Source organism: Dioscorea cayenensis, chromosome 12 (genome assembly GCF_009730915.1).
Source record: "Dioscorea cayenensis subsp. rotundata cultivar TDr96_F1 chromosome 12, TDr96_F1_v2_PseudoChromosome.rev07_lg8_w22 25.fasta, whole genome shotgun sequence".
Lineage (NCBI taxonomy): Eukaryota > Viridiplantae > Streptophyta > Magnoliopsida > Dioscoreales > Dioscoreaceae > Dioscorea > Dioscorea cayenensis.
This window is the reverse complement of record NC_052482.1, coordinates 19109261-19125223: the sequence shown is the minus strand read 5'-3', so window position 1 is coordinate 19125223 and position 15963 is coordinate 19109261. Positions and strand designations below refer to the sequence as shown.

General features: G+C 40.8%; 1 protein-coding gene across 1 annotated transcript; it reads left to right on the top strand.

Annotated features, from left to right (window-relative positions):
* Positions 1 to 11180: 11180 nt before the first annotated feature.
* Positions 11181 to 15710, top strand: LOC120274112. Its single transcript, XM_039280870.1, has 9 exons — positions 11181 to 11264; positions 12050 to 12195; positions 13250 to 13272; positions 13465 to 13637; positions 14028 to 14129; positions 14404 to 14434; positions 14522 to 14664; positions 14854 to 14950; positions 15656 to 15710. Exons 2-9 carry the CDS (start codon positions 12124 to 12126, stop codon positions 15663 to 15665), a joined length of 651 nt encoding a protein of 216 aa, XP_039136804.1. The 5' UTR covers positions 11181 to 11264; positions 12050 to 12123; the 3' UTR covers positions 15666 to 15710.
* Positions 15711 to 15963: the final 253 nt, after the last annotated feature.

The window sequence follows — 15963 nt, the reverse complement described above, 5'->3', positions numbered from 1 at the left end:
AAGTTAAGAACTTATATAAGTGTGGAGTTAATACATCAATACACTTTATACTCTCATGGGACCTCACGTTACATGGACTTTGAAGTTCGATCTACGGTTTTCTCTGAAATAAACACCGTCTGCAAGGGGTCCATTGACAAATAGACCAAGAGACTATTGGTTATCTGTCATTTCATAACCATTTTATTTATTTATTTATTTATCATTTAATTGGTTTTTCAATATGGTTCTGGAGGAGGATGTATCTATCTAAAATTTTAGTTAAAATAAATAAAAAATTTGTGGTTTATCTATTTTTATAAAAAAATAATAATAATAAAATAAATATAATAAAAAATAATAAATAAAAAAATAAAAAAATAATAAACGGAAAATTATTTCACCACTTGCAGTTATGTAATATATAATTGAAATAATCAGGAAACTAACTGACTCTATATTAAACTACAATATGAGCTCTTGTTTTTTAGGTCTCATCTAGGCAACTTAAATATGGGCTAGTTCTATTTGTGACAATTCTTTAATTTGTTAAACAACTCTATTCCAGCTTCACATGTAAAAGTTCAACGTTTTTATGGAAGAGCTTAAGTGAAGAGCACTCTCTCCTTTTAAATTAAAGCAAAGTGCAAAACAGTTCTTTTTTCTTCAAGAGGTCAGCATATGAATTTTCTTTGTTATCTTTTCATATTTTCTATTGTTTTTAACATGTTTGCATGTTTGTGACTTGTAATCCATGAAGAAGAAGAGATGGACAAAAGAACAACTTATATGTTATCTAACAGTTATGCTACTTCCCAATGAACTTCGGGTCTATTGATACACGGGTCGTCAATAGAGCTCTCACCGAGTGGTGAGAGTTCGATTCTCGGCTGAGAGCACATTTCTGGGAGTTATGAATAGTGGTTGTGTACGGGTGGTTCCAGCTGCACGTGAGTGCGCCTGTCCCCCACTTATTCCATCGAGACTTGTGCACATCTCTGGGGTCTCTAGTGGGTTCGCCCCGCTCATCTTCTTAAAAAGTTATGCTACTTGAATTTGATTGTTCTCCATGAAGCCTCTTATTGATCATTGAACATAACATGCAGAACTTTAGTACATGTTCTTAAGCTATATGTTGGATTTTAGCCATTTAAGCAAGAATCAAAAAAACAGTTTCATTAAAACTACTGTATTCTTGATCTCTTAATGATGAAGTGACTCCATTAATTCATGCTTGTGATTTCAGAGCTCTGTTTCTGCGTATAAACACCTGTACTTCAAAGGCATGTACCTCACTCAATACCTTCAGTTATACAAAAAAAGGGACCCTAGTTTACTCTAAATAGTATAACTCATTGAATACTTAATCAATATGCAGCAATGTCTACCAGATAACACATCCCTTTGGGTTTTTACATCCCCTGTGATTCGAAAAATTGGCATTACTGATGAAAGCTTTATTTATTTATTTATTTATTTATTTATTTATTATTATTATTATTATTATTATGAGTTAAAAAAATGCCAAGTAAATTTACAACAATCAAACAAAGTAGCAAGCAAACCAAATAAAACACAACAAAAGTGGCCTCAAATTCCACCAGGAATGAAGATCAAGAAGTACTAGAGAAATTGAAAACAGTAGTACCAGAGATATTAAAGAAAAAACAATAGCTTATAAAGGAGTGGATCATTTGTCAAGGGTGTCACTAAGGTTAATTATTTTATAATTTGCACTTTAGTTAGTACTATAGTTTGGTACTCATTAAAGTGGCAACAGGATGGAAATACTCGATTCTTGTGAGAACCTGACCGATAAGGATGGGGATTTCACAATTCTTTCCCCTTGCAAGATGGGACGTGGTCAAATTTACTTAAATTTATATCACTTTGTCACTCCACTATGTGTTGTCACCTTCCATGAATAATCAATGCATGATATGTATAACAATTTAACTCTAAATATCCCATCAAAGGCAACCATTTATCCATTCACTGTTGTAAACTAGTTACACTATCTAACACTCTTCAATGCTCAAGCATCTCACACGTGTAACTATGGTTGTTTAGCTTTACAACCTTTTTTATCTTTATATATAATAAGATTTTTGAAAAAACCATTTACATGAAGAAATCATGGCTAGGAATGTGAGGAAAAATGTGATAGTACCTACTTTTATTATTAAAAGGGAGAATGAATTATAATTTCTTCAAAGTTTCAAAATATCCCAAACAGACCTCTGACATTTGAATTTATCAGACAGTCTCTTTTTTTGACAATTTATTTTTCAATCTTTATAATTTACTTTTCAATTAATGCAACTCACTCCGTTAATTTATTCTATTTTACAACATGTACTTCCAGCTTAAAATATATAGTTTCCGTTTAACATTACGTGTTTTTGTTTAACCATATAAGTTTTCACTTAACATATAGCACATTTGTGTTTAAAATTTGACTTTTCCGCTTAAAATTATGTGTTTCCGTTTAAAATTATGGGTTTCCACTTAATATTTGGTGTTTTCGCTTAAAAATTGAGAGTCAACTCAGTTAACATCAGTTACCTTTATGTCAACATCAATCACCTTTATGACCAAAAAGTCTGTAAAATAATCTGTCAGAAAATTTTTTTTTGAAAATACTCAAAATCATGAGATTTTTTTGTGAATATCTTAATTTTAAAAGAACTATTTGTTCATTACGAGTTATTAAATTAAAAAAAGTACATCATAGTGATAGGTTTACAAACTTAAACCTCAACCATCATTAATAGGCATATAAATAATTTAAGTTTGAGGCTTGATTTTTTTTTTTTTACTTGTTTATTAGATATACATGCATGAAGATATAGTACAATTAATATTGTTTAGGAGTTGCTCGGAATAAAACAACATGTCAACAATTCATTTCTTTATGTTTGTAATTTGAAATGGATGGGGATTCCCGTGGAATTCAGAGATAGGGAGATTACTTTCTTTTTGGATAGTTGGGCCGGGGACAAGGATTCCTTATTTTTGTCTCTCACAGAGGGGCCGCTCAGGTTTTATTCCATCTCGTTATCATCTCTAAGACTGACGTTCATTCTCTACTTTTTTTAATAATAACAGTGAAAATAAAAAAATATTTAAATTAGTTATTTTTATGGTATTTTGTTGCAAGGACATGGGTTAACAACACCATCAAGGGAGTGATAGCGCACATGATTTTCCATTATTGGGTTGCTGTTGCTGCTGGCCCTACCACTTGGTTACCTCCCTGTGTTAGGATGATTGGAAGGTGTTCCTTTGTTGCATGCTAGCTACCCTATCTTGCAATGCCTTGGCTTGGATGAACACAGGCACCATCACCACCACCACCATCTTTCTCATTTCCATTAATTTTTTTTTTGTTCTTTCTTTGAAATATTTGTTTTGGAATTCAGGGAATGGAATGTGATGATTGTGGGACATGCTTTCCATGTACTTATCTATTAAAGTCAAGTTTCTATCATAATTTCTAAGAATTTTTGCTGCCATTTAATTATAAATATTCTTTGTTATGGGCGACATTATGGTGTGCTGTGTTTTGGTGGAGTGTTTTCTACTTTTCTAGCACAATGTATAATAAATGTGGGTAAGTCACGGATTCGAATCATTATTTTTATTTTTTTTATTTTAAATTATAGACTAGTGACTATAACATAGAATTATTTATAAGATCAATAACAATACATTAATAAATAAAAACAATAATAAAACTTGGAATATTAAAAATCAAATCTAGTTCCTTTCATACATTTATTAGCAACAATGGTAACTTCAACAACTATGGAATAAAGAAAAAACAGTAAGTCTTATATAAAAAATTGCCAATTACCTAGTAGTTCAATGTTGGCGGATATATAGTTATATCAAAATCTACTTATATTTAATCAAATATAGTTTTTTCATAAAGTGAATAAGGTACTCATTTCAACCAATATTATCAAAGAGAGTAGTGATCCCTTAATCTATCACTCGGCAAAAGTTATTATCTTTGATCAAATAAGATAGTATTCATTTAAAAATTTAACACATAAATTTCCCTTTGGATTTCTTTTTGATAAAAGTGGATAAAACCACAAATCGTTAAACAAAGAGAACAATACTAGGCATGAAAAGGAAAAAGCGAGACCATCCAGGTAGTAGTGGAAACAAAGCGGACACAAGCAGATCGAAGACAAAAAGTCCGACATGGGCGAGAAAAAGACACCCGAGACCCGGGAAGGGAGGGAGGGACTCCTCAAGACTCGGGACCACAGAGGGGACACTAGCCGAGAGCTCCTCATACCTGCTCAGGGCGCCAACTCCTCGCGAGGGGCTGAGAGCTGGATGCGTGCCCGACGGCTGACGATAGACTCCTCAAGCCTGTGCAATTCCCTAGCAGGGACCACTGGAATCCAAGAGATGTATATATGACAAATTTTCATAAATAGAGCATGCAACGAAATAAAAACTGAGTTAAAAATACAGTTATTTCTAGCAAGCCAAATTTGCCACAAGAACACTCTAGCAATCATAGAACATGACAAAGTGAGCCGAGGGCTAAGCTCGCGGTACCAAGCACCCCAAAGGTCCGCGCAGGATGAGGGAATACGTGGGAAAGAGAAAAGGCGTGCAAGGCGGTCCCAGATATCCCTCGCCAAAGAGCACCTAAAAAACAGATGATCAATCGACTCAGTATCCATGCGTGCAGAGGAGGCGAGTTGCGGTGGGCGACTAGTTGCGCCACGCAGGCGAAAAGAGTGTCAAGCGTGAGGATCTTCCTATCCCAAACCAGCCAAGCAAAAGCAACAATTTTCCGTGGTATGAAGTATTTGAAGATCCTCGGGGTGACACTGCATCTCAACCCCCTGTCGATAAGGAAATTATAGAAAGACTTGACAGTGAACGAGCCATCAGCAGTGAGCTTCCAGACTTTGAGATCAGGGAGATCTTCAAACGCAGAGTGGAAGCTGATACTAAGCTCTGCCAACAGGGGATCGTCTCCCAGAGCACCAGAAAAGAGGTCCAAGAGCATCTCCCGAATAGTCACAAAGGGGGAGGTAGTCGAGTGGAAAGCTTCAGCCCAGCGGAATTTAGGGGAACACCCATCGTACCAATTATCTAACCAAAAGAGCGTGGTCAAACCATTCTTGACATGGGAGCGAAGGCAGGCTTTGAAAGCTTCCAACAAAGGGAGAATGCCTTGCCAAAAGAAAGAGCACCGGCGATGGCGGGATAACCAGAGGTTCCACCTCGGGTGATGGTGGAAATAATTGAACAGGATGGGCGCCGAACCACACCAGGAATCAACCTTTAAGACTTTCCACTACCATTTTCCAAGGAGAGCACCATTGAACTCGACAAGGTTGATAATCCCCCAGCCCCCTTGATCCCTTGGGAGACACAACCTAAGGCAGTTGACCAGTCGGCATTTAGGCCTATCCAGATCAGGACCCTTCCACAGAAAATCTATTCTCAGGCCGTCAATACGATGAACCACCCACTTAGGGAGACGAAAGATCGACATCCAGTAAGTGGGTAGTGCCGTCAAGACGGAATTGATGAGGATGAGCCTGCCTCCCAGCGACAGGTAATTAGTCTTCCAAGAGGTGAGCCTATTCTTGACTTTGAGGATGAGAACCTCCCAGTCCTGTCTACGCGGCCTTCTACCAGCAATCGAGACACCCAGATAGGTGATCGGGAGGGCGCTAGCAGCACAATTAAGAGTGTCCAGGGCAGATTGGTTGGGCAGGGATCCAAAGCCGGTAGAGAACAAGCAAGTTTTGTGGAGGTTAATCGACAAACCAGAGATACCTTCAAAGATAAAGAGGATCAACTTAATAATCCTAAGGTCCTCTGTCCCACCTGCCGATAAAATAATGAGGTCATCTGCGTATTGTAGGTGGCAAACATTTCCAAAACTGCCAAGCGGGAAGTAAGAGCATGGTTGAACATAGAGCTGAGCACATCAGCCACCAGAACAAAAAACAGCGGTGACAGGGGGTCCCCTTGACGCAAACCACGCTGGTATCTGACATAGCCTTCAGGAGACCCATTAACAAGGATAGAGGCTTTGGATGTGAACAGAAGATTGGCAATCCAACGCCTCCATTGCGGGCCAAAACCCCGTGCCTCCAAAAGCTAAAGGAGGAAATCACAGTCAACCATGTCGAAGGCTTTAACAAAATCCACTTTCACAATGTGCCCATCAAGATTCCTTTTTTGAAGGCTAGAAATGATTTCCTCAGCTGCCACCACATTGTCCATGATGGACCTGCCCATAATAAATGCAGATTGTGAGCTATCCACTAACTAGTCGATGACCTTAGAGAGTCTGGTGGCAAGGATTTTGGAGATAATCTTGAGAGGGGCGTTGATCAGACTAATAGGGCGGTAGTCAGAGACTGACGCAGGGTCATCAATTTTAGGAATAAGAACGATATTTGCCCAATTGATTTTTTCCATATTGGCAGAGTGATTAGAGAAGTCATTACACAATTTAACCAAATCCTGTTCGATAATGTTCCAAAACTTTTGGAAGAACAGGATAGGGAAACCGTCCGGGCCTGGAGCTTTGTCCGCCCCTAAGTCCTTAGTGGTCGCAGCAATCTCCTCGACGAAAAAAGGGGCCTCCAGGCAAGTGAGGTCCCTCCTTGGTTTATTAGCGAGCAAAATATTCCAGTCGAAGTGCAAACGGGAATCACGTTTGGCACCGAATTGAGCGCAAAAATAGGATGTGAACGCATGCCCAATGTCTTTTGCCCCCTTGAACACACGATCCTTAAAAGCCACTTCAGCGATGAGGTTGCGGTTACGGCGACCGTTCGCAACCGCGTGAAAGAATTTAGTATTATCATCACCTTCCCAGAGCCACTTGACCCGAGATCTTTGTTTCCAGTAGATTTCCTCCTGTTTAAGGGTAAGAGAAAGCTCGTGCAAAAACGACTCCACTTTCCCTAACTCATCAGTCGTTAGCGGTCTGGATTCCAGGGCGACATCCAAACTGTCCAAGGAATGACGGAGGTCTCTTTTACGATCCCGAATGGAGCCGAAAGTGTGCTTTGCCCAGAGCTTGAGACGCTTCTTAAGACCAATTAGCTTTTTGGACATGACAAAAGCCCCGCACCCCTCAAAATGCTGCTCTTCCCACCAACCCTTAATCTGATCATGAAAGTCATCGGTCAAACACCACGATTTTTCAAATTTAAAGGAGGAAGGCTTAAACACATGAAGACCAAGCTTGAGACGAATGGGGACGTGGTCCGATCCAAATCTAGGGAGACCGAATTGATGAGCCCTAGGGAAACGACAGAGCCAATCGGGAGAAATCAAGAACCAATCAAGACGGACCCATATAGAGGTCTGCTGGTTGTTGGTCCAAGTGAAACGATGACCCCTGAGTTGAGTCTCCACGAGGTTTAAATCCCGAATGAGGTCCTGGCCATTATGAATGTCATCCTAACACACGTTCCCTGAGCTCTTGTCCAACTCAGAAAAAATCGCATTAAAGTCACCACAGAGAATCCAGGGGATTCCCGGTGGCGGCTTACAGCTCCTGACTTCCGACCAAAAGTCTGACTTCAAATTGCGCGCATTCGGTCCGTAAATAGTAGTACAATGCCATCTAGAGCGATCAAGAACAGAGAGGAATTCCACCGTCAAGCAGAATTTGCCTGCGTGGACGAGACTACCCTTAAAAAGGGTACCATTCCAACCAATAATCATACCCCCTGAGGAGCCACAAGCAGCAGAAGAGCAAAAACAATCCAAAGTGCCTCCACCAACAGATTTCCAAGTGGGGCGATCCACCACCGCAAGTTTAGTCTCTTGGAAGCAAACGATGCTAGGTTTAAACTGATCAATAAAGTCCCTAACTAGGTGTTTTTTAGACGGCCCACCTAAACCCCTAACGTTCCAGGAAATAATATTCATAAGGAAACACAAACCTATTGGGACCCCGAGGTCGGGCCCGGCTGTGCCTTTGACTGGCCAGCTCTAGAGGTCTCTAGATTCCTAATAAAGTCTAAGCATGCAGTCCTATGATTGTCAGAATCAAGAAATTTAATGCCACATGCTAAGCAATATTGAATTAATTGAGCGTCACTCCAAGAATTAATAGACAGAAAGTCAGTAGGCGTACCATCAGGCGAAGCCCCTGAAGACTTCTTCTTGGTAGAGCGGGGAGGTTGCTGCAAGAAGCCTGCATCCTCATTCCAGCGGGAGGAGGGCTTTTTCTGTCTGTGACTCCTGCGTTGTGCCTGGGGAAGAGAAGCCATCTGAGGCAGCATCTCCTGAATCGGATCATCAACACTCAGCAAATCAGGGTCACCATCTGCCTCATGGGTCTGAGCAGGGGGCTCGAAAGGGACAAGAGCAAGGTGGTTGAGGTCAGGGTCATCTGCCTCAACCGCAAGAACGTCATCCAACAGCTCTTCATCAACTTCCCCACCATCGGCCAGGGAATAAGAGGGTTCCGGGAGGAAGGAATCGAGGAGAAGGGTGTTCTCCTTAGGGACGATGGACCAAATGCCCATCATATAATGCCAAGTGAAACCTGGTGGGATATGGATCCCAGCCGGGTGCTGATCAGGGTTCCTAAACGACCCTGGGAATTGTTCAACAAGATCGCCTTCACAAGACACCTCGGTTACCGGATCACTAGGGATCGAGGTCCGTGAATCAGCCCCTGCTTGGCCCATAGAAGGGGATAGTGAATGCAAGGTCTCCTCATGGCCCAAGGTGGAACCAGGCCCAGCATTAGTGCCCAAGGGTTGAGATTTGGGGAACTCAATGTTACTTGGGCTCACATGAAGGCCCAGAGATTGAGATTTGAATAACTCATTCTCCGGGCCCGGACAAAAGCCTGGATCAAGGCCCATGGGCTGTTGAGAATTCAACGGACCCAGATTAGCCTCACGGCTGCCTTGGGATAGAGCTGCAGCGGGCAAAACCTCCTCATCTACCGTCATAATGCCTCGGGATGGGGTGCACGAGATGGGAGCAGCAACAGCCGTCTGATCTGCACAAGAGGAAAACTCGTCATGTGAAGCCTCACGATCAGACACCATCAGCATGCCTCGAGATCTGGGGTTGCATGGATCACGAGGCTTCTCTCCCTTCGACACGTCCGAGGAACAGCTCCCGAGAACCACGTCGCGGGACTTCTCGCCAATCGACTCGACCGAGGAGCGCTTCAAGAGCCACTGCGTGATCGACAGCGTCGTATGGACGCCGCTCATGGGGGTGAGGGCGATCCACCGGTCGCTCGCGAGAGTGCGATGACGGTCCGCTGGACGACATGAGGGGCGGGGTAAGACCAACGGTCTTTTGGAGAACCCCCACTTATGGGCGACCGGACGGTGATTGGAGCTCCCACCGGCATCCGCAACAACATCAGAAGACTTTGAGACACGTTTCCGGCCTTCCTCAGCTACTAGCTTTTGCTTGCCCTTGGGGTTTGCTGGGATAGGAACAATAGCATGGTGGTGACCTAAAGCAAGGTCCAAAAGAGAGAACCTGTCCGTCTGGGGGTCGAAGCGAGGCACCTGTGAGCGGTGATCGGTGAGAAGAATAAGAAAACGACGCATGCCGACGCTAAGTTCAATCGTCAAAGGGAGCTCTACCGAGGGGCGCAGGCGCACCAAAGCACTCAGCGCCGACGATGGCTCCTCCACATGGCGACGCATCGTTACCACCTCGCCAAAAGATTTCAGCATGTCGGAGACTGCGTTCCAGCCCCAACAGTGGAGTGGCATGTTCCAGATGTGGACCCAATCTGTTCTCCCAATAGCTCTGTCGGAGGAGCCTAGTTCCGGAGACCATCTTCGAAAGCGAACGGTGCAAAGGCCAAAGGCGGAGGAGCACCTGTAATCAGAGAGTTTGGTGATCTTCTTGGCCATCTCCTCCATTGAGCACATGAGAAACAAGGAGTCCCCGCAGAAACCAGATGTAGTGCCAATGGATTCCACGTCCAGCTTCACGGCGAGGAGTTCAAGCAGCTTATCGGCGGAAATGAATCCAGAGATGAAGGAGCCTACCACAACAGAACTGAGCTCTTGCTTCGCACGGATGATGTCCAGAGAGAGAGGGATGAAGATAGACACCCTCCGGCTGGTTCCCGAAGGCCTCGGAAAGGGCAGGGCGACGGCCTCAAGGGGAGAAGTCACCTGACGACGGGGCGGGGAAGAGTTGCCAGCACCAAGGATGGCATGGCCACTACCACTGCGTGAAGAGGAATCACTACGGTTCTGAGCAGAGGGTAGGCTACCCCGTCGTGAACCCTCACCAGTCTTCGAGCGAGAAGGCACTTGGCACGACGATGCGGTATGGCCAGCCCGAGAGCAGCGTAAACAGACGATCAAGCGACGACATTCATCCGCTCGGTGACCCACTCGAAAACACCGTGAGCAAGGTTGGGAAGGGGACTCAGGTGAGCTGCGTCGTTTCGCATTAGGGCGAGGACCGGGACGAGCGGAAACAGACGTAGATGAGGAACTATCGGACGAGCTACGTCCTAGGCCATGGCTTGAAGAGAGACGCTTACCTCCTCTGCTGACCACCACCCACTCTTGGGTATGCTGAGGACGAAGGGTGTTGGAGGACCGAGGGGGAGCGGTACGCTCCTCCGCGACAGGAGAAAGAGCGGCCTGCGAGTAAGACAAACCTGGTCGAACACCACCGCCACCACCGGAGGGTAGATTGGAGTGGGAGTCGTTCCTAGCCACCAGCTTCAAAGGTTTTGCAAGGGAACCTCCGCGAGCGCCGCCGCCATCACCACCCTGGACCCCACCCAGGAGATTGTCCATAATTGCAACAGATGTGAGTCTGCTTCTGTGTATGCGTGTTCCCTTTGGATTTCCTCTTATTTTTCATTTTAAAAATTATACAATAATTTTTTATTTCATTTAAACATGACATAGAATAAAATTACATATTAGCCCATAGCAGTATATTTTCAAATTAAAAAACGGTAAAAACTAAAATTATAAACATTGCCAAATAATTCCACTTTAATTATTACTTATTAACCCAAAGACTAAATTTTCGAATAACCGAGGGTAAAACATAATAAAACTACTCATAGTTCCAAATTAAAAAAAATTACCGTTGAGCCAAAGCGTGCTTCGCAAGCTAAACCAAAATGGGCCTATAAAAGGAGCACCGCCCCCGCTTTTCCCTCCCTCTCGTTTTTTGAAATTCCTCATCGGCTCTCCCGATCGGCGAGAGGCTCCTCCGAGCATCCATGATCCGTTCCTCCATTTGCTCCACGATCGCCATTGAAGGTATATCTTGTGATGAAATCTAAGTTTTGGAGGTTTTTCTTTGTCGATTATGATGTTTGTAGTCTTACGATCTCCTAGGTCGTTGAGAGTTTGAACTGGGATTCATGGAATTAGGGTTTTGTATTTGTTAGTTCTAGGAGGAACTACTCGCTGCTTTTCTTTTTTGAATTATCATTTTTCTTTTGCTGTGACCAGGTGGAGAAATCTAGTTTTGGAGAATTTTTTTTATAGTTTGGATTTCTAGCGTATAATCTCTCAGATCTTCGAGGTATTGTTAGTTTCAGGAAATCAGGGTTTCATGCGTGTTAGTTCTCGGTGAAAGTGATCCCTCTTCTTGTTTGAATTATCCCTTCTGTTTAGCTTGATCATGTGGAGAAATCTAATTCTTGGAGATATTTTATTGACCGACTTTTAGTCCCTGTGACTGACGGTTAGGTCTCTGTGATCTACTTTTTTCAATTACGAAGGGTTTGATATCATATTAAGTTCTTTCAACTTGCCAGAATTATCATGATGCTGTTTGGTCTGCTCTGATGAAGAATTTTTGAAGCAATATTTTGGATGTTCTTAGTTTTCCATTTTATTTTCTGATTCCTTCTTTCTTAAAGAGATTCTTGTTTTTTGAGGTTTAAGGCATTAGGTTGGTATTTTGAACTTATTTATGATCCTAATTATGTGTTCCTTCAAAACATTACATAGTTTGGACAATCTAGCTAGTTCCATTGAATTTTATCTAACCCTTTTCCTATTTATGAAATTATGGTGATTGCCTGATTTGGCGGAAGGCAGTTATGTGCCCTTGGAGATATGCTGATACTGTGCTCCAGCAAGATAAATCTAACTTCATCGGAAACTTTGTATGAAGGAATTAGTATTTTGCATCACTGCAATGTTACAATGGACAGGCGGATCTAGAAGGAAGGTGACTGCTGTAAGTTATTGCTAGGTGAATTCATACCAGTAGTGGCTTCTATTTGTTGTTGATAAATTTCCTTTTTCTAAAATGTAATATTGTAAGGTAGACTTTTGGTTGTATATTTATTTATTTATTTAATTCCTTTTAAAAAGAAACTGTCAAGCCTGATATTCTGAACCTTTTATCGGTGATAACACGTCAGCTTTACCATGAAGTCTATGATTTGTTAATTATCCACCTTAGGTGGTTCAAAACCTTCTAGTTTGCAACCATGTATAGTGAGAAGTCTTGGACTTCTTGATTCAAGCAGCATACCCTACTTTTCTGATTGCATTTTCATGCAAAATTCCTGGGAGTCAAGAAATTTGTTATCTTCTGTTCTCTTCTAGTATTGCCTTTATGTAAGGCTGGAGTGAAATATTGACCTATGCTTGAAGTTACGTGATTTACATAGAGGATGCTGTTATTTGCATACTTTATTATTATTATTATTTTTTTCACCCATTTACCTTCAGTTAATGGCTTTTACATTGAGCCGAGAACTCTGCTTCCTCAGATTAATGAGACAATTTGTTCTGACTGATATTCCATCATGTCTTATTTATTTGTTCTTTGATTTCCATCCCTTATTGTCCAAATAATCTGGTTCATAGACAATAATTTTAAGGATATTGTCATGATCTATGAAAACCATAGTTATACTTGTAGATTGGGTGGGACGTGGAAGCATTCTGACATTTGCCAACCTTATTTGCTGTGCAGTTAATCAGTTTGATGAGTGGTTAATTTTTGTTTACTTAACCAATTTTATTTTTAGCTTGCTCTACCCACTGTCTCCAGTAATATGTTTCAGTACCAGTCATCACTTTCAGATGTTCTATGATATGGATGTATGTGTTCGCTTTCATTTAAGTTTTCATGAACTTTTCCCTTTCCCTTTCCTTATATTTTTTTTTAACAATAAAGAGAGACTATGTGGGCGCTTTATTTTGAACAAATGATGCTAATGTTTCTTTTAATGTACCATATGTCTTTTTTTTCCTTTCTGGTGGACGCGGGAATGAAACAGTCCAGAAAGTCAACGCATAACAGGTAACTATATTGTCTTCCTTCCTCATGCATTCCTGTTCTCTTAGGAAATTTATATTGCATGATTCTATTCTTACCCTTTTTTTTAATATATATATATTTAGTTTTTTTTCTCTGTCTGTTACTGCATTCAAGATGCATGTTTTCTGCACTACACTTTTGTATTATGGTTCATCTGTGATTTAATATGTCTAGGCAAAAACAATATTTTGAACAAAGGAAACGGCAACAACGGGCGCCTGGACTAGACAATGATTCTGCAAGAAACAAACACGCCAATTACTATGAGGAACCGAGGTCACTAGACATTGTCAGTTTGATAAATTTGGAAACTATTACTTGGCAAGGGTACCCCAATCAGGCCAATGGTAAGTTCAAATTTACATGTATGCTTGCTGAAATGGTTTTTACTTTTGGCATGTATCGTATTGTATAATGTATATTACATCCTCTAAATTATATAGTATCCCATACAGTTAAAAATGTGCTGATTTCAATTAGGCTCTCTACACATGAGACACTTTTTGTGTTTACAAACCAAAATCATGCCTGAGAAATGGTTTTCCATCATCTGTTGCAAGTGCCTTTAGGTTCTCATGGGATTCATCTGGTTTCATTGCACTTTCCTATTTATTGGCCTCAGAACACAAAATTGCTGTTATTCATTTTGTTATAGCCCAAGCATGGTAATTAACCAGATTGATTCATTTAAATTCTATTTGTCATAAATCACTTACATTTACTTTATGGTGGCCCAGCGATTGGTGGTCCACAAATGAAATGTCATTCATCCAAGCTTTCCCCTGCAGTTGCATTGAAGAAAATCATCAACAGATATTCTCATGATTCACAGGAAGCATGTAAGTCAAGGCATTTCTCATTCACTAGCTATAATTGTAAAAGTAGTATGGTAGATCACTTAATTAACTTTGATATATAAGGTTTCTCCATAATTATTATTAAACTGATATCTCAGCTGGCAAGGCATCCTCTCCTGAAGGAGGGCTTGCCACCAAATCCTATGTGCCAATGTAGGATCTAAAAAGTAACTTTCCTGCAAGTCTGACTAAACATAATATGTTGATTCCTATATCATGAGTCTGGTTGCCTGATTACTGTTTGATGTATTTTTAGGTCCTGAAGCAACTACTTTATCTCCAAAGAAGTGAGTTTCACAAATCTTTTTTTTTTAATTTGTTTTTCCTTTTATGTTTCCAGTGACTGAACTAGCTTTGGTATGTTTATCTGGCAGATTGCCTGAAACCAATGTTTCTAACATTGTATCAACTGCCAATGGAGTTAGTTTGGATTATGATGGGGTGAAGCCACCAGAATGCCCTAGTAAATCCCTACCCACCAACGTTAGCACTGTACCAAATGGCGAAGTTCAAACTGGTGAATGCGCAAACTTGTTTGGAGGTTTAATTGCAAAGCTTTTTGGAGCGTATCACCTTTCAAGGATTATTCAGGATTTTTTGAAAAAGATACTTAATAGAGTTAGAGAATATGTGAGAAAATTTAGTTCTTCAGGCAGATATAATATTTTATTGCATTTTGACATTTTTCTTGGTATTGTCTTTCCAGAGGTTTCAGTTCTTGACTTGCTCAGTGATGATAGACCAAGAAATGATTTTGGAGGAGGATCAGTTCCTGAACCACTATGTTGCATTTTCTGTAGAAGGTATTTTTCATCATTTTTCCTGAAACTGAGCTGACAGGCACAGTTCTTGACTTTTTGATATAATCACTGTTAATTTGGTCAATCTCAAAATGGCTATTAACGCTCTCACAATATGATAAATTATCTGGTCTGGCCTTCATTTCTATTTCTTCATTATATTATACCCAAGTTATCTGAATCTGTGTTAAGCATTCTTCTTTCCTTTTGTTTATGTTATGTTGGAGGATCTCTTGGAGATAAATTTTTTAAGGAGGCCATTGGGTTACATTTTTAGCTTTACAATCTTCTATGCTGTATCCATCTTTTGCTGCTGAATCTGCATGGAAACACCCCTTTTGTTCTCATTAGCTTTCCTTCATCTCGGCCTTAAAATCTAAGAAATTGTTGGAAAATGCTTCTTTCCCTTAATTTTTTATTCATGTTTGTCCTCATGCTTTTTAGGAATGGCCTTCAGGTATGTTATATCTTGAATAAGAGCATTAACCAGCGTTCAATAGTCCATATCCATGTCCTGTGCTTTCACCGCTCGTAGAATTGTATCCTTGAGAACTGCCACAAAAATCATATCAGTTTTAAGACTTCAAATTCTAATGTTTGTAAATCAGTTGATTCTGTTGAACCCACACTTCACTTAATTCAGTTGTGATGCCTCTGATATTATTCCTGATTTTATCTGTACCTTTTCTCATGACTACTCTTTTGCAGGTCTTGGTAAGATTGGAATGATAACTCCTGCCCATTCACCAAGATTTCAAGATAGGTTAACCGATTTGAACCTATAAAAGCTTATTTGATGTCTGAGATTTGTGATTGAACTTAATAACTTGGAGCAAATGAGAAATTATTTTTGAGATATGTGACAGATTAATGCTTCTAGTTCTTTTTCTGCACTTTTTGGTTAAGATCTCTCTTTCTTGGACCATTCTATTTCATTTGTTTATGCATTTTTGTATTTGTCATGAACTTATCATCATTAAATGTCCGTAAGCACATATTTCCTTCATGAAATGGGT

Coding starts and splice junctions, on each gene's coding strand:
- LOC120274112 (XM_039280870.1), top strand. CDS start 12,124: ATGAAGGAATTAGTATTTTGCATCACTGCAATGTTACAATGGACAGGC. Junction 13,638..14,027: donor GTACCCCAATCAGGCCAATG/GTAAGTTCAAAT, acceptor ATGGTGGCCCAG/CGATTGGTGGTCCACAAATG. Junction 14,665..14,853: donor AAATGGCGAAGTTCAAACTG/GTGAATGCGCAA, acceptor TTGTCTTTCCAG/AGGTTTCAGTTCTTGACTTG.